The 19,496-nt window shown below is 43.0% G+C and overlaps 1 protein-coding gene across 5 annotated transcripts in view; it reads left to right on the forward strand.

The window, feature by feature from the left end:
• The window catches only part of grb14 (growth factor receptor-bound protein 14), a 38,421-nt gene extending 29,676 nt beyond the window's left edge, over nt 1-8,745 (forward strand). For all 5 annotated transcript variants that reach the window (XM_077002891.1, XM_077002893.1, XM_077002892.1 and 2 more), the window contains 7 exons: nt 2,257-2,352; nt 2,644-2,706; nt 5,454-5,570; nt 5,808-5,874; nt 6,018-6,105; nt 6,204-6,297; nt 6,414-8,745. In XM_077002891.1, coding sequence (XP_076859006.1) covers nt 2,257-2,352; nt 2,644-2,706; nt 5,454-5,570; nt 5,808-5,874; nt 6,018-6,105; nt 6,204-6,297; nt 6,414-6,560 — 672 coding nt within the window. In that variant the 3' untranslated portion in view covers nt 6,561-8,745. The remainder of the gene's footprint in view (nt 1-2,256; nt 2,353-2,643; nt 2,707-5,453; nt 5,571-5,807; nt 5,875-6,017; nt 6,106-6,203; nt 6,298-6,413) is intronic.
• The last annotated feature ends 10,751 nt before the right edge of the window (nt 8,746-19,496 follow it).

Genomic DNA, 19,496 nt, shown 5'->3' on the forward strand with positions numbered 1-19,496 from the left:
CACTGTTTAAGAGGGGACATGGTAATCCTTAATCAAACATTAAGGTTCTGGCTCTTATCTCTGATGATTTGTGCAGTGATGTTAGAAGCCAAAATTGATCACGAGATGTTGATAGTCAGGAGACATAGCTGATAAAACTTTAAACCAAGCTTATTTTATGAGATTCGTTTGTGAAGGTGATAAAAACCTTTTCCAAACATACTGATACTGTCAACACCAGTGAAAATGCATTGGCATTCAATTGACTTTAAATGTTTTGTTTTATCTAAACTGGTATGTGATGAGTGAAGTTATGATTAAGTTATGATAAATGTACAGTGTGAAGGTCTTAGGCTGTCCATAAAAAAATATACATGAAGCTGTGATCAGGGCAGTTTTTTGTTGATTCTTCCAAACTTTGTTGTGTGGATGGGCTGTTCTTCACTGTATTCACGGCCCATGTGATCCAACCCAGCATTTTGTGCCGGGGGTGGAGTCAGCCCTACCCAGAGTGTTGCATCTGTGTGCTTTAACTGTGTTTCAGTGTGATCTATGAGTGTTGCATCTGTGTGCTTTAACTGTGTTTCAGTGTGATCTATGAGTGTTGCATCTGTGTGCTTTAACTGTTTCAGTGTGATCTGTGAGTGTTGCATCTGTGTGCTTTAACTGTGTTTCAGTGTGAAATATGAGTGTTGCATCTGTGTGCTTTAACTGTGTTTCAGTGTGATCTGTGAGTGTTGCATCTGTGTGCTTTAACTGTGTTTCAGTGTGATCTATGAGTGTTGCATCTGTGTGTCTTAACTGTGTTTCAGTGTGATCTATGAGTGTTGCATCTGTGTGCTAGAACTGTTTCAGTGTGATATGTGAGTGTTGCATCTGTGTGCTTTAACTGTGTTTCAGTGTGATCTGTGAGTGTTGCATCTGTGTGCTTTAACTGTGTTTCAGTGTGATCTATGAGTGTTGCATCTGTGTGCTTTAACTGTGTTTCAGTGTGATCTATGAGTGTTGCATCTGTGTGCTTTAACTGTGTTTCAGTGTGATCTATGAGTGTTGCATCTGTGTGCTTTAACTGTGTTTCGGTGTGATCTATGAGTGTTGCATCTGTGTGTCTTAACTGTGTTTCAGTGTGATCTATGAGTGTTGCATCTGTGTGCTTTAACTGTGTTTCAGTGTGATCTATGAGTGTTGCATCTGTGTGTCTTAACTGTGTTTCAGTGTGATCTATGAGTGTTGCATCTGTGTGCTTTAACTGTGTTTCAGTGTGATCTATGAGTGTTGCATCTGTGTGTCTTAACTGTGTTTCAGTGTGATCTATGAGTGTTGCATCTGTGTGTCTTAACCGTGTTTCAGTGTGATCTGTGAGTGTTGCATCTGTGTCTTAACTGTGTTTCAGTGTGATCTATGAGTGTTGCATCTGTGTGTCTTAACTGTGTTTCAGTGTGATCTATGAGTGTTGCATCTGTGTGTCTTAACTGTGTTTCAGTGTGATCTATGAGTGTTGCATCTGTGTGCTTTAACTGTGTTTCAGTGTGATCTATGAGTGTTGCATCTGTGTGCTTTAACTGTGTTTCAGTGTGATCTGTGAGTGTTGCATCTGTGTGCTAGAACTGTGTTTCAGTGTGATCTGTGAGTGTTGCATCTGCGTGCTAGAACTGTGTTTCAGTGTGATCTGTGAGTGTTGCATCTGCGTGCTAGAACTGTGTTTCAGTGTGATCTGTGAGTGTTGCATCTGTGTGCTAGAACTGTGTTTCAGTGTGATCTGTGAGTGTTGCATCTGTGTGCTAGAACTGTGTTTCAGTGTGATGTGTGAGTGTTGCATCTGTGTGCTAGAACTGTGTTTCAGTGTGATGTGTGAGTGTTGCATCTGTGTGCTAGAACTGTGTTTCAGTGTGATCTGTGAGTGTTGCATCTGTGTGCTAGAACTGTGTTTCAGTGTGATCTATGAGTGTTGCATCTGTGTGCTAGAACTGCGTTTCAGTGTGATCTGTGAGTGTTGCATCTGTGTACTAGAACTGTGTTTCAGTGTGATCTGTGAGTGTTGCATCTGTGTGCTAGAACTGTGTTTCAGTTAAACAAAACGGCCTTTTCGCATGTGCAGCTTTGTGAAGTCTGAAAACCAAACCAGTTTTCTTCTAGCCATTTCACAAGATAACGCAGATAGCTTTTTGGAGAACACAAAACCCATTATTTATGATTATTTGCACGAATGTTGTGGTAGTGTTGGGTGGGCACTTTTGCATCTTTGTAAGGTGTGTTTCTGTGTGTTACTATGTGTAGCCAAGTAAGTCCAGCTCAGCCCGGGACCTCAAATTGCTGTGCGCTGATGACGAGCAGACCAGAACATGCTGGATCACAGCCATGCGTCTCTTCAAGGTGAAAACCTTCTGTCTCTCTCTCCCTCTCTTTCCCTTCACATCCCCATTTCCATCCTCCCTCTCTCCATCTCTCCCTCTCTTCCTTGCCCTCATTGTCTCTCATAAGCATTTTCTATATTTTTAACACCTTCTTATCTGAGCATATCTGGCACGAGGCACGGTGTAGAGGACTCTTCTTTAAGAAGAGGCTGTCCATATAAAGTGTCACAGTCAGGGGCTGCTTGGTGCCACCTTCTCCTGCGTCTATATGGGGTGGCTGTCTAACATGGTGCCCTTGTTGTATATGCAGTTTGGGATGCAGCTGTACCAAAACTTCATCCAGCCTCATCAGAAGCAGAAAACCTCTCCAATGGTGAGTTCCTTTGTCCACTCCTTTGTCCTTCATCACTCCCACTGGTCACTGGTTATTCCAAAACAAGAAAGAAAAAATAAACATTGGCCATCTACGTGACACGAAGGCAGATGGAATATCAAGCCCAGGTCGTTTTAATTGCACAGAACTAAAATGAAGAGCCTGTGTCCAAAAGACCCAAATGTCTCCGGTTCAACATGTTCCTGATCTTGGTACCGCTCTCTCTGACTCTGAACTGGGCTTGTTTTACAGGGCTTTTGGCCAACAGAGATCCTTAAAGGCACCATAAATAGGAGGGGCTGTAGTTTCATACTCATTTCTAGGAACAATTTGGTTATTTTGCCTCTAAATGAAAGTATTATGTGCGAATAAGCCCCTGGGCTATTTCAGCAGGCGGAATATGCTGGAGGAAGCAGACGCACCCTAAATATAACCCAGCATCAGCTGATTACTCACTTTACAACTCATCACCTCGGCCTTGTTGTTAGAGGACAGAGTGTGTACTGACCCATACACACACCCATACACACACCTCCGCACACGCACGCGCACACACACACACACATACTCACTCGCACACGTGCGCGCACACACACACACACGAGCACGCACACACATGCATGGAAAGTGATGCATATGTATGAAGTATATGTACTTTGTCACCCTATTTATGTCCATTTTAAAGAATCTATACTTGAGTATTTCTGTAATTTCATAGTGTTTACATGTATTCACTACAAACATCAGTGCGATGCACCCTGGCTCATTTCTCTTGTGGTCTGGCCCTCTTAGGCATTGCGGTCCCCATGGCGATAAGTGCCATGTGGTTTTGTTTTCTTTCTTGTTAGTTTAGTTTATCTGCACATTTTTAAAGGTCACCTGTGGTTTGGTATCAAGATTTTGCTCCAAAATTAAAAATAATTGAAAAATCTGGCATTTGTATGATTTTGCAGACGATGCATTATTTATGTGCAGAGTCATGTGTTGGATAAATACAGCAATCTAAGAACAAAGTATTTCCTGTTTTAAGTTAATATGAGAACACATGCATCAATAAAAAGTATATGTATTTTACCAGAATATTTGTACTTTTAATTAAATAAAGGAATTGTGTAGTTCTACCACTTCTGCACACAACATTCCAATCTGGACACAGAAACACATATAAACACACACACCCACACACACTCAAGAAAAATGACACATTAGTATAAACAAGTGCTGTGTGTGGTGAAGTATAAAGTGAGGAGGGTGGTGTATATGGGAGTCAGTAAGTCAGATTTACACACTCACCAATCCTCTCAACAACGTCCAGGGTTCAGAGCTGTGTGCTCATCAGAAACGTTCATGAGCCAAACACAGTAGTAGCAGATATCCCAAACTTGAGTCTTGAGATCATGGAAACTGGTTCTTGGACTCCATTCCAGTTCTGGTTCTTGGAGTCAGTCCTTATAAAATCAGGCTCATATCTTATTTTCCCATTTTCCCTCCACCACTAGCAGAACTGCAGGGCCTGCCAGAGGAGGAGGGCCTAAATTCTTGGAAATGAACACGGACCACTTGATTTAAATGTTGCACAAAGATCTATGACTCTGAGGCTTAAATGTGTGTAAACCATGGTGGGTTTTAAGCATATTCTTGGTAATCTGCACAAAGACGTTATTTCCCCTTTCAAAGTGATCGTGAGCTAGTGAAGGTGACAAAGGCGCATTAATCAAGATACAAGAAACACCACAGTGGAGCAGTTTTTTACGCTGTGGATCCACCTCCCATCCCTACCCAATTTATCTTCTTGATAGTGAAACTCTAAACCTTTCATGAGAATTTGCTCATGATGTCTTGCTGCTGTGAGAGTGTTTTCACTGTTCAATATTTATTTTGGGGACTAATGTGCTCCCATGTGTTTATGAGACCCTGTGATAGCTAGTTAGCATTGTTAGCTAGGGAGTTTGTTGCATTTGCATTTATTTACTTTGCTCAGTAAGTTATAAAGAATTGCTTACTGTATTTGATACGAGGTGTCACGCAAAAGGTTCAACAATTTATACAGATCATGTAATAAGTTTCTCAGTTTTGGAAAAGTTCTTCCAGTATTAACTAGTTTTTTGTTGGTGTTTTTGTTTTATTTGGCAACACAGTCTGTTTTTCCTCACAGTACACAAACCCCTAGTGATGCAGGGTGTCCTCGCGATTCGGCCATGTTTTCTTAGCCAAGGCAGTTTTTCAAACATGTTTTCTCAGGCACTTAATACATATTCTACATATGTAATAGTTTAATAGTAAAGGGGGGATCGACTAACACAAAAGCCCAACTGGAACTTTATACATGAGTATCCTTCCATCTGCATTCCTCATGATACTACCACCTAGAAGAAGTGTTATCTTATTACAACACTAGAGGGCAGAAAAGATACACAAGGAAATAACAGCTTTCAGTAATTTTTTCTGTTCTCTTCAAAACCTGTATTTTGTGTGTAATGGAACACTAAAACAGTGGGCTTGGAACCCGCAGGGCAAAAATGACATCTTATTAATTTTGTTTTGCCTAAATGATGAATATGGGTATTCTGAGTAAATGATAAAAACCTTCGAGACCTGTCACAGATAATCAGAAATCAAAGTGTGGCAAAAATTTGTTTGTGCATTTTCAGGTAATTTCTCAAATGTCAGTTTATCCCTCATGTTGTTTGTGCGTGTGCGCGCGCATGTGTTTGTGTGTGTGTGTGCGTGCGTGTGTGTGTGTGTAGAGAAGCATCTCGGAGAACTCCCTTGTGGCCATGGATTTCTCAGGGCAGCGGAGCCGTGTGATCGAGAACCCGTCGGAGGCTCTGTCTGTGGCGGTGGAGGAGGGCCTGTCATGGAGGGTGAGGCACACGTGCATTTCCTGACACCCCATCATGCACTGCACCTAGGGTGCCTTGTCCCGCTGTGACCTCACCCCTCCGGCCACGCCTTATTTCTCAAGCTCCAATCCACATTTAGTGAGACAAGTAATGTTGACCATGTGTAGATCATGATCAGGCCTTGTCCCATATGCACGGACTGTGGGGGCACCCAAGCCGGTGATGGTTGATGAGTTTGGGTGTTTGTTTCTCCCTCAGAGGAAGAGCTGTCATCGACTCAGTCATGGAAGCTGTTCTCCTTCCCAGAGTTCCCTCTCCAACATAGGTCAGCCCTTCCATTTGTCTCCCTCGCTCCCTCTCTCTCTCTCTCTCTCTCTCTCTCTCTCTCTCTCTCTCTCTCCCTCTCTCTCTCTCGCACACACACACACATTGAGCACTCTTTACTAATCATGTTTCCCTGATCTCCAGCGATCCACATGGCACAGCCATGGTTCCACAGTAAACTGTCTCGAGACGAGGCTCACAAGCTGATTACACAGCACGGCCTCATCAACGGGTCGGTCCCAGTTGGCTTGATTTTTACATCTCTCAAGTTCACCTGCGTTACCTCTCTTGGATTGTATGCAAGTTGACTGACGTCTAGTTTGTTTGCAGGGTTTTCCTCTTAAGGGACAGCCAAAGTAACCCCAAGACGTTCGTCCTGTCCCTGTGTCACACACAGCGCATCAGACACTTTCAGATTCTTCCCGTGAGTTTTCGTTCAAGTTGGCAAGAAACGTTTTGTGTCTATTGCTATCATGCCAATAATATTCTGTGTGTGTACGTGTGCTTGCGTGTGTTTATGTGGTCGTGCGTGTGTGTAAGGTGGAGGACGATGGCGAGCTCTTCTACAGTCTGGATGATGGAAACACACGCTTCAGCGACCTGCTACAGCTGGTGGAATTTTATCAGCTCAACCGAGGCGTGTTGCCCTGCAAGCTCAAACACCACTGTGCCCGAACCACCCTGTGAGCCCCCCCCCCCCCCCATCGCTGTGCACCACCCCCCCACCCCACACAGTCCCATCTGCTTGGTTGGCATCCTCATCCATCCCCAATGATGCTTTGAGCTCCACCTTGAACCGACTCCAGCCAGTCTGTGAACCAACCCCCCCCCCATCACCAGCCCTCTGAGCACCTTCCTCTCCAACCCCACATGCTGCGTCAGCTCAGCTCCACGCCCACACCACACCTCACCCCCCCCACCCCCCCCCCCCCCCCAACCATGACGTAAGCCCCGGAACCTGGCCCAGATGCCCCACCGTTCACCTCTGGCACTCTCAGAACCCCAACCCGCCACCCCTGTGCATTGACACACAACCAAACACACACACAGGGAGACTTTGGATTAATTGCCAGCGCAGATCGTGCCTTGGACAGGAGACGGGCAGGGATGCCAGTGCCAGCCTCAACCCCCCTGACTCCTCTGCTTGGTTTCACTGTTCACCACTCTCCTGAGCATTAGGGTCATGTACCGTACACTGGGGTGATGGGAGGGTGGTGGAGAGTGAGATGGCACCCGTTAAGTGTTTGTGGTCACATTTGGGTGTGCGCAAGTGTTGTCTGTGTTTTATAATGCAAAGAGGCACTGGTGTGTTTTTGACATGAAGGCTATGGCTGATGTACTGTACCGACATGCAGATGTCACGGCTCTAAAGAACTCAAAGCTCTCTCGGAGGACAGGAGGGGGCCACGGTAGCAAACTGTCATTGAAACTCAATTCTGATGCTGGACGACCTGCATGTCCATATCTCATCAACAGAATTGACAGACATGGCCATAATCACATGTGCACAATAAGCTGAACCTGTTGAATTGGCCAGCAGGGGGAGGTGTTCTGGAGGATATGAACACCCTCTCCTTCTGTGCTTTTGGGTAAAATGTTTTATCTTTTTTTTCCCTTTTTTCTCTTTCTGTTAATCGTGTGACTAAATATTCAGGTATTTTATAAAAGAAATGTGATATGTGTAATTTGTTTGAGAGGTCTGTGGCTAGCTGAAAAGACTCTTAGCTCCATGCATGCTGTAGGATATTCTGTCCACCTGCGACAGTTGCGTTAGCATGAGCAAGTAGCCATGGACATACATGCAGACACACACACACACACACACACACACACACACACCCACCTCCCTTCAGTCTCTGTTCCGCCAGAATGTGGAATGTATCAATGCACACAGACACACACATATCACAGAGACCCACATACCACTGGCACCCATGTACACACACTCGCACACATACAACATGCGCATAGACACATGTACACACCACCCTAGAACAATGCTGGATCACACTGTAAGTGGTTTACATAACAAATATTCAAAACTCGGACAAAAGAGAAAGCATCACTCGCTATTAATAATCAAACATTTCATAACTCTTCTATATAAAAAGTGATATTTTCAAAGTACTTTTCAAGATTCAGGTTCACAGTGCTCCACACCTGAGTTGGTAAATGTTTTATAGAGGAAGACCACTGCAGTCATAGTCTGGACATAGTGCTTTTTTCCTTCAGGTTGTGTGGTGTTTCATTTCACCCTCAGACTTTCCCTTAAGAAAACAGGCTGAGGTTGCAAATCACACGCGACTAACATGTTGTACTGTAAAAACAAAACAAAACAAAAAAGCTAAAGAACAATGTACTTGAGAAGAAAAAGAAGTATGGTATTTTAATACTGTAAACATAGTCGAATGCATTTTGAGTTGAAAGGCAGGAAAATGTCTCTTTCTTTATCGTTTTTCCTTTCTTTTTAATGAAAAGAGATCAGTGCATCATTATGATAGGCTGCAGTTGTCTTTGTGTAGAAAATCCTCTGTGTGTGTATTGCTTGAGTCCTGTTTTGTAATCTTTGCTGAATGAACCCTAAATGATAAATTGTTTTATATCCATGGATAAAAAAAAATGCATTTTGAGAGGTTTGATTTGCCATTGTTTATTGCACTGTAGTCGAAACACTGGTAACTTTTTTTCCGATGCTGAGGGATATCTTTGACTGTTAAAGACTTTTGATAACATGTAGGGTTATTACTGCTGCAGTGTTCACATGCGTGTGCCCCGATATGCTCTGCTCTTTTTGATACAGACCCCAACAGTGTAGTGTATGTGAAATCACACTGTTGATTTGTCTCCTATAAAACTGGCTCTGTTCACCTGCTTCAAGATCATCATCATTCAGTTCTTCTTCTTACACTCTTTGTAATACAGAGCAACAGTATCGTCACAGCTGTGTAATACAGAGGCAGAATATCATCAAAGCTTCAGTACGTCCTGGAGATTTTGACTGTGCTCTAGTGAACGTCAAGGCATATTGCCTTTGATTTGATAAGGTACAGAAATGGATTTTCCAAGGACCTGTACTTATCTGTTTATGGTAACTTTTAACTTTTGTGTGTAACTCCAGCATAGTTTCTACTGTGCTACATTTAAAAACAGCCATCCAGTTTATTTGTGGGATCAATCTGTAATCTTTTTTATTTGTATGCCGGCTTTCCACATTAGATAGTAATGATGCAATGGAGGCGTATGTGGTGAAACTCGACAATATGCACGTTAATGGTCATGGATGAAGCTTTATGACAATCTCCAGCAGATATGGACATACAGAAATGCCAGCGCATACAGTGTGTGACTGCCCTGACTGGGAAGAGGGTCTGATCTGCTGATAGCGTGCCAGACCTTACTGCTTCTGCTGAGTAGGTATGTGCTAATTGGGCAATCGACTTAAATCAAAGGCTGTTTGAGTCATAATTAAAGTCTATTTGAGCCATAATGGTGTCTCATTGGGATGAAATTCAGCAGCCTGTCTGTAAACTCATCGTGCATAGCTCATTTGCTATTCATGAAGCACAATAATTAGGCAACGAAATATTTAATAGCTTGTAATAATATTGTGTCCTTTCATAAACAAATTTTTAAAGTCAGGCTACTGTCACATTTTTTCACCTTAATGTAATTTTAATTGCCTATTTTCCCTTATTTTTTGTCCAATCAGACTTAATTGTCTCCACTAAAAAATGTTCGATTTTTACACTTTTACATCTGAGACACAACATCTAAACATTTAATCTAATAGCCACAACTGCCAGTATAAACATGTGTATATTTACTGACTTTTCTGATGGTATCCCAAATGAGAGTATCCAGCAAGGGCCTGTAACCTATAAACAACACAGTTTGAGTAGTCACAGGTGGAGTCTTCAACTGTTAATTACACTGAGAAACGTTTTCAGTTGGTACAGTACAGTTTAATACAATTATCTACAGTAACATGCACAAATGCACGTGCGGCATCTTATCTTATTCCTCACCTGTGGGTTACATGAATTCACCATTCGCAATTTTCACTACAAGGGCAATTTAACAGAAAACCAACAGATAAATGGTTAATCTGGAAGCTCTTTTGCCAAGCAGACTGTTCAAAAGTCAAATAAACGTTTGCCCTTATAGAATTAGGAGGGGTTTTTATTTAAAGAATGACATGGGAGTGCACTAGTGCATGTAAGAGGACCACAAAAGTCAAGGTACCACTAACTTTCTGCACCACACCACTACACATTGATTAAGCGGATAACCACTCAAAACCACACTCGGTCTGGTGACACACAGGATGCAGCCCAACTGGTTGCTGTGTGACACTGCCAGGACAAATTGTCACACTTCAGCAACTGTGGGCAAGAAGTTGAGAGGCTTGTTCATCACCCGCCCCACCCTAATCAATGTCATTCTCCATCACTGAAAGACAGCACCACCTCACTGAGCAGGTAAGAAGAACAGTGAGAAAGACCCGACCCAGACCAGCCAGCAGTTGTAATGCCCACAGGGAAGATACACAGTTTCACGTGGAACAACTGGTATGTGCCTACACTATTTCCAGTATGACCATTTTTAATCAAATCTAGTGCCCAAGCGGACCAGGAGTAGCAAACGAGTAGGAGCATTGCATCCTAGTGACAAGGTAGATTGAGTGAACGTGGTAAACCTCATAACTTCTTAGGACCAGTTTCCCAGTGTCCTCCAGCTTGGGCGTGGCACTGCCACATAATGGGATCTGGGGAAGGTACACTGTGTACATGTGTACACTGATATCTTTAGAACATTGTGTAATTGTGTAGAACGTTGTGTCATAAATATCCATTTTAATGTCCTATGTTAACCCATTTATGCCCAAATTTTTCCCAGACATGCAAATATGCAAATCATGTGTTATTAGCAACCCTTTGAAATAATCAAGAATTATTTCCTCCAAAAAAATGAGAAAAGTAGATGAAAAAGTGTGTTTTATTACCGGTCACAATTGTGACCGGTGGGATGATATGCGTATTCTCAATGAAAGGTTTGTGCCACTACTCGTGTGAAGGTGAGCAGATCAATGGTCCCTCCCATAACATCTCTATAAAAGTAATGACTATTCACAAGTGCACTGTTGAGAGACCATGCAAAAGTGGGCCACCACCACTTCTTGGACTTGATTGTGATGTTGAATCTTGAGGCCCCTGACCTAATCTGGTCTGTGGGAGGAGCGTGAAGCGTCCCCCATATGGCTTCATATGATGCATGTACCGTTTGTGTGAGGCAAGGCTCCAGATTTTATAACAAAAACAGATTGGTTTGCCTCTGATAAACTGCTTGCATCCATGATGGCCATAATATCGTATCATGCTTTCATACACAACCAGCCATTCTGGATATGGCATGACTTTGTATGATGTGTTGAGCTCAGTGAAGATGGGTCTGACTTCGAAAAATGAGTCCACTGTGATCTTGGTGTTGTCAACAAAATGTAGAGAGGCCATGATCTCATCAAATCGTTTCCTCCGCATTGCATTTGAAATGCTTTCAATGTGTACATCATCAAACGACCAGTGCATACGCCTTCTTGGAATTGTGCTGTATCCGGATTCCAGTAAAATCCCATAGAATGTAAGGAGCTCTTCCATATTCATATTCAGTGGCCTGGCCTTGGTCTGGGTAGAGTAGAGTTTGGACATTTCAACATTGATCTCTCATTGGATCCATTGGATCTGGACAGCTCTGTTTGACACATTCAGCAGCATTGGGGCTGTATACTATATGTATTCCTTTGGCTTGCTCATTAGGGATCTGGACCCATACGATTGTAAAGCTGCTTTGTGACAACATGTGTTGTGAAAAGCGCTATATAAATAAATTTGACTTTGACTATTTTTTACCACCTCAGGCTGTGCCCATACCCCTTCGGGCTGACCCCTCTGGTTGCTAGATGACCTTGAAGGTTCCTCAGACTCCATTCTGGAATTCAGAGGACCTTGGGGTGTCTTTAGACCTGTTCTGACATCTAGGATATCTTGGAGGTCTCTCAGACTGGCCAGTCTTGTGACATGAGGATGTTGGAGGCTCTTTTATCTTATCTATTGGGTGGCTAGAAGATCTTGGCCGTTTAACAGTAGACAGTGGTGAAGAAGAGGTTGGCTCTTGTGGTTGCCTGGAACGTTTTCTAAAAGCCCTGTACTCTAATTTTCAAAGGTGATATATTGCAGTGGGGGGCTGGTTGGGGTGGGGGTGGGGGTGAGGGGAGGGGGAGTTCACAGTAAATTTTATTCCGGTCATCATCTGTCTCCAACAGTTCAGCATTTTAAATTCTAGCTGGCAAATGGCCCATCTCTCCCTGGTAGTCCATATCTGAACCAACATTTATAAAAGCATCTTTCTCATTTTGAGGTATGATTGCAATGTTGCATGTTTGTCTGGGCCATCATCTACATGTCAAGGACTTCACTTAAAGTCATCCTGAAGAATTTTGTATATTTAGTATGTGTGCATCTAGATACAACTTTCTATCCCACCGGTCACAATTGTGACTGCTTATATGTTTACTCATTCTGCAAACACACCAAAGACATTTGACTAATTGTAAATGCATATATCATAACTAAACAACTTAGAGAGCATGTGTACAAAAATATTTTTTTCTATGTTTATTTTAACATACTTTACTATCCTTTTATTTTGGAGCTTTGAGGCAGCCATCCTCTTCTCAAGGTGCAACCAGGAAGTAAACTGCTCTGGTCATGTGACAATTTACTCAAAAAATGTGATACTGCCCACATTTAATTGAAACACTGTAATATTTCAATATATCCTTATATAGTATTGGGAAAGTACCCAGTAACATTTTTAGAGGCTTATAATTAATGAATTTTTTTTTGGTCACAATTGTGACCGATGGGTTGAAATGGGTTAATATCAGATTTTACTGTGAAGGAGTGAATATAACCATTCTCATGTCCTCTCATGTCTTGATTCAATAAATTAGGTCATTATTACCTATTCTTATTCTTTATGTGTTTTTACTTTTTTTTTTACATTTAGGCTCAGTTCAAACATGAACTAGGACTCTTTAATTTGAATACAGGTATTCATTGGAAGGGAATAAAAGGTTGCAGCCATCTTGTAGAGAACAAAGGCTGGAGGAAAGTTTGTTTGGTGCTTGATTAACAGCCTTAAAAGAAATATAGTTCTCGTATTTATTTATATATGTATTTATTTATTCATGTTCTCATGCTGCTCTGTTGTTTGCAGGATCCTGTGGATTGGTTTTGGTATCTGAGTGCCAAGATTTTTTATAAAATATTTTGTTTTATACAATAAAACTGTTGTTTTTGTTTGTTTGTTTGCCTTGGCTTGTTTGTATTGTTAATTTTAATCATTAACATGTTTATCCTCTCACAGTCTCTCCAGGTTGGTCATCCTGTTCACTTCTTCACTGCCTGAAGTCTTGAATCATCAGGTTGACAAATGCATCAGATTGCAAAACCCTCCTTCAGAACCATGTGATGAACTTTTTTACCTCCTTCATTTGAAGTGAAGCACCTGTACAAAATGTCATCTCTTAACCCCCTCTTGCTTTTTTTCCAGAAAAAGGACCTGTTAGAACACCAAAGGCTTGTAGCTGTGCCCTCGTATGTTTTGACTATACTGGTAAAGTGGTCACACTCTCTTGAATCACCGCAGCTAAAAAGGCAGGTGGACACACTCTCTTGACGATGTTCTTGGCTGTTGCCGCTTCATCAAGCGTTAAATCATTTGGCACTAGACTCTCTAAAACCAGTTTACATTTTTAGGTATCAAGCTCCTTTACAGTGCTGTCAAGGACTACAGTGCTCCAGTTCCTCTAAGTGCCCTGATGCTCTGAGAGAGACGACCTCCTTGTACCTCAAAGGTATGAGCTGTCTTGACAGCTGCCTGTTCACATCTAAAAATGAATGATTTTGATGAATCAGTACCCCCCCCCCCCCTTTTTTTTTCAAGGGGTGGCCAAAAGGTGACCAAGGTTTTATCAGAGGGGTCCATATACAAATGATGAATGAATGAAAGGAAACACATATTTTCTCTTAAAATTACCATTTCCAGTGGGGTGGCACTAGGGGTGGCAAGGGCTCTGTTGGGGGTGGCAACTGCCCCCCCCCCCCCCCCCCCCCCCTTGGCTCTGCCACTGCCCACAGCACTGATATGGCTAGAAACACTTCTATGGTAATACTGGGCGTGTGTACATTGTGTGGAGATTTATGCAGTTCTGTCAAAGGACATGTAGGAACTCTCACTGGATTTGACTGGGAGGGAGGACTCTAGTCATGGCATTAGTCACGGTCTGCTCTTGCAATAAAAGTTCATTGGCAGCTTGTAAAGTTATCAACTGTTCTTGTTCTGGGCCCACAGCGATTGTCCAGGAGTGCTTAAAAACAATGGACCAAGTTATGGACCAAGAGGGAGGTGTTAGAATGATAATAATACAATAATCAGCCTCTGCAATAATCAGCCTCCTATTAATTGTACTCAATGACAGTTACCATACTTGTCTAGATAAATACTGAATGGTCACCCATATACATTATGGAAAAGAAGCTAAATGGCTAAGTGGCTAAATTCCATCATTTGAATAAGCAATAAACATCCCAGGAGCTAGAATTGAACTATATAGTGGATTACAATCATTGCTATGATATATTATGATTGTAATATAAGTTATTCAGTGGTGTTTGCATGAGTATGGGGAATATAGAGAAATTAAAGGCCTTTTAAAATAAAGTTGGTATTCAATGCAGATTTTTGGTGGTTACATTTGAAAACAGAACATATCTGCATGAAGACAATAGGTAAATGTACAGCTTCAGGGGGTCTGTCTCATAGTGGGTCACAGTAATTAATGGTGTATACAGTAATGTAGCATAAATCTCTACTGTGATGAATGCTGCAACAGAAAATTACTGGAGGTTCTTTGCTGTCCATTATTTGAATTGCCACTAGATGGCAGTAAACTACCTTACTGAGTCTACAGTTTAGTTTAATGCTAGAGTTCCAGCACAGCACTATTAAAAACATGTATTTTGAGAGATTAGTATGCATGAAAATAAATATATTTGCAAAAGTTGCATTTAAATTATTCAGGATTGAAAAAAGAGTTTCCTCAAAAACTCACTCGCTGCATATAGTTTAAAACCATTAGTAACTGTCAAAGGAGGTGGAACCACTGAATTTATATAAGCATATGTTTATATTAGAAAAACACTGGTCTGTTATTTTGGTTTCAGCTAAAAATCTCAATGAAATCCAACAAGCTTTTTGAAAGCAGTCCACAGTTAGTCCTGTGTAGGAGTCGCAAGCTTGATCATTAGGGCAGGGTCCCTGTAGGGCTCTAACCCCTTCACTGCAGCAAGAAACACTAAGAGACAGGAAAGTTCACACCAAGTTCATCTGACATAATGCGTTTTATCCGTATGCTCTCAGAGTAGTACCTGTTCCATCCTGAGAATATGAATCTCCTCCCGACCCCTCTCTCTCTCCCTCTCTTCCGTCTGTCTCTGGTTGTGTTTCTTTCTCTCTCTCTCTCTCTCTCCCCCTCCATCTGTCTTTGGGTGTCTCCCCCCCCCCCCCCCCCTTCGTCTCTTTCTCCGTTTCCAGTGCAGGGCACATGTGTGTAGTGATATTCTAAATACAGCTCCTTTCTTCCAGGGTCTGCTGCTGTTAAACGCTCTCTTGGAGTTGTTCCTGCCATTGATCCATGTCTGCCTCCAGGGCCTTGCTCAGACAGCAGCTGTCAGGGAGACGCAGAGAGGAGGCGAGGAGCTATGCGCCTCCTTTAGCTGCGCCTTAATAAATTCGCCCTTCTAGCTGGAGCCCAGAGGGCCTGTGGCTAGATGCGCTGTACCGGACTGAGGTCTCTCTGTCTGAGGAGCCCCTCACTAGTGGCCGAGGAGGGTGAGAACTCTGTGTTCACCAGATGCACCTGGATTCGGGGGGAGATTAGGCAGGTAAGGCCCACAACTGGAGTCTATCTCAGGAAGCATTTCCTGAAAAGGGGTCAGGATGGGCTTAAAGGCATGTGTGACTTCAGTTCCTACTTTTAATACCATGGCTAATGTCACTTAAGCCCCAGAGCTAGAGAATGAACTGGCATCGGTTTACCTCAGGATGATAATAAATACAGTGCGACAACATATTATGGGAGAAGAAAGGACACAACTTCATGCATGCACACACACATACACACACAAACATGCATGTAAATTACATTTCAGTATTAGGATTCAGGACTGAATAATGTGTTGAATGTGTTAGATAACAGGAGGACACAAATAGTGTGCAGAATAAGGTAGGTCTGTCAGTTCTCAGAGCCTTAAATTGAGCCATCAAAGTCAGTTGGGCTCTTTGAGAAATGACTTGAATATCATATTTATATAGCCGTCTAGAACAGAGCTAGACCAGAGCAGACGATATGCCTATACTAGACATGCTCGATATCTCTGTGTTATATTTGTCGTTGACCTTGCCATTCACAGAAACCACACAACAACACAAACATACATGGATAAATATTTCATAAAGTGCAGCACAATTCTAGACACCCATGTCTGACACTATTCTAATCATTAATTAATGGTTTTGATTGTATGCATTATTTATGTTTTCAAAATGCATAAATGACACACAACACACATCAAGGTACAACACAGCAATATGTCCAACTGAACTAATTATCAGATCAAATCACTTGTGTTGCATTTCCAGTCTATGAGGATACTTCACGTAGCCCACTGGAACTAGTACAAAGTGGGACAGCTTTCTAACGGCTTACCAAGAGCTGCTGATATACGCCACTTAAGTGTTATGTAAATAGGATACCACCATCCATTTATATCCATGGTGTGGTGTAACGGTGGTTCAGAATTGGGCCACTCCTGTGTCCCACCCTCACTATTACTCAACATAATGCATGTACAAGCGTGCTCTCGTCGCAGGGACTTGGGCGGCTCAGTCGAGAGTGAAGAATGATGCACGCTGGAGTGAAAACAAATGTTTTGGTGCTTTTTGCACATTTTTTCTTTTTTTTGCAGTAACCCACACCCCTGTTGCTCTGGACGGGTCCTCTTCTCTCTCTCTGATGGATTGCATTGTGGCTAATTACAGTGTTTTAGAGTGGACTTTCTCGCGTCTGTAGGGCAACCCCAGACTCTTTTCTCCCCCATTTCTGAGGTGCAGAAGGATGCCAAGTAGCTTGCTTTGTTAATTACAAGGATAACACATTCTCTCATGAAATAATGGATGGTCTTTGCAATTTCTGGTTTTAATAATCAATTACTGAGAAAAATTTTCCACAGAGTCACAAGAGAGTCATTAAGTCTCAGAAGGAATGGGGAAGAAAAAAAAAGCCCCATGATTTTCTATCCGACGCTCTTTTTAAAATATAAGCTCTCTCTCTCTATATATATATATATATATATATAATAGGGCAGAGTCAGATTTTGTCCTATGTGTATTTGGTGATGATATTTTGAAAGAAAATGGCTCAATTCTCAATTATTCCTTGAGGAAAACACAACATGAAGCTGTGTGTATATATGTGGCAATGTGAGTCAGTGGTGACTCTGATTAGGTTAGGCCAGACGAGGCAGGATGAGGCAGGATGAGGGGAGAGGAGGTGAGAGGAGGTGAGGGGAGGTGAGGGGATACAGGATGAGGGGAGGCAGGTGGAAGTGAGGGAAGGTGGGATGAGGTGAGGTGAGGCTGGACAAGTTTGGATGAAGATGAACAAGGCAGGTTGAGGCGAGACAGGATGAGGTGAGAGGAGGTGAGAGGAGGTGAGAGGAGGTGAGGTGAGAGGAGGTGAGAGGAAGTGAGAGGAAGTGAGAGGAGGTGAGAGGAGGTGAGAGGAGGTGAGAGGAGGTGAGAGGAAGTGAGAGGAGGTGAGGTGAGAGGAGGTGAGAGGAGGTGAGGTGAGGTGAGAGGAGGTGAGAGGAGGTGAGGGGATATGGGATGAGGGGAGGTGAGGTGAGAGGAGGTGAGGTGAGAGGAGGTGAGGGGAGGTGAGGGGAGGTGAGGTGAGGTGAGAGGAGGTGAGGGGAGGTGAGGTGAGGGGAGGTGAGAGGAGGTGAGGTGAGGGGAGGTGAGAGGAGGTGAGAGGAGGTGAGAGGAGGTGAGGTGAGAGGAGGTGAGGTGAGGTGAGGTGAGGTGAGGTGAGGTGAGGTGAGGTGAGGTGAGAGAGGATGAGGGAAGGCAGCATGATGTTGAGGTTGAGGCAAAGTGAGATGAGATGTTACTTCAGCCGGTTTGTAATCTCAAATGTTCCAGCTTATCGTGGGGTCATTTAGTTTCATTGTATTACTCTTGTAATTTTATTAATCCCTGTAATTAACAAGAATTGAATTCAACAATTAAAAATAAATCACTTGATGTATTTACTATACTGCAATAAATGAGGAACTGTGACTAAAAGGCACATTTTCTGACTTCAAATACAAGTATGTTCAAATGTTTCTCCATGTGAGGCACTGACTGTACTACTCTGGGGAAGCCCTACTGGCCCCACAAAGTTCACCATCCTTCCTCCAAAAACAGCTCAGGCTGATGGGTGGTCTGACCAGTAGACGGGGCAGGTAGGCAGGGGCCAGGGCAGGAGAGCTCTCGCGGTGAGATTACAGGCAGTGGTTCGGACAATCCGGAGTAGAGAGGAGACAGCTCAGAGAGACTCACAGAGACGGATCTCTGTTCCAGGCGATCAAAGGCGAGGATGAGAGGGAAGGGATTGGCCACGCAGGAGCCGCAGAGGCAGGAAAGCCAGACAGACGCTCCGACCTGAAAGAGGGGGAGACGGCAACAACATCAACAGCAACAAACAAAATCGCCTTGTGAAGGCAAACCGAGCGGAGGATCTGTGAGAGCGGCGTGCCGCGCACAAGACGCAAACACACAAAGGCTCCGGCGAAGCTTTCTTTGTCCTTTGCTCTTGATATGTGCTGTGAATATAGTACTGCTGCTGAAAACTTGGGAAATATGTTGGATTTTACCCCTTCACAGCTCCACAGCTCAATTACAATAGCATCCAGTTTTTTTATAGTGATGTTAAATGTGACATTTGGCAATGATTGCTTTGAGAGTATGCAAATTTGGAAGATCGGAAGAAAAATGTTTTGTTTAGTTTACCTGAAACCAACTACATATAAAAGTAAATCTATGGTGTGAAAATCTGAATCTCACACCTGTGTTGGGACCCAGTCGAGACCCCCCCTAACACACACATAGGCACCAGTCATCCTTCCCAGTCACCTCACTGTTCACAATCATACACTTAACAATGGTCACTCTCACCTGTCCTTTTACCTGTCCCTTCACCTGTCCTTCTATCTGTCCCTTCACCTGATCTTTCACCTGTCCCTTCAGCTGTCCCTTGTCCACAGGAGCTCCCTCCTTGCGTTTCAGGTTGTCCTGCTCCAGACTGACGCCATGCTGCATTTCCTCGTCCTCTCTTGCCTTCAACAAGCTGGTTTGCCTTCATCACCTGCGTCTCACTCCTGCGTCTCACACCATGACACAGGAGGCTTGTTTAAGCATTTAATGTACGACTGGAAAGGTTAAACATGATCTGCAATAATA

This window comes from Brachyhypopomus gauderio, chromosome 4 (genome assembly GCF_052324685.1).
Source record: "Brachyhypopomus gauderio isolate BG-103 chromosome 4, BGAUD_0.2, whole genome shotgun sequence".
NCBI lineage: Eukaryota > Metazoa > Chordata > Actinopteri > Gymnotiformes > Hypopomidae > Brachyhypopomus > Brachyhypopomus gauderio.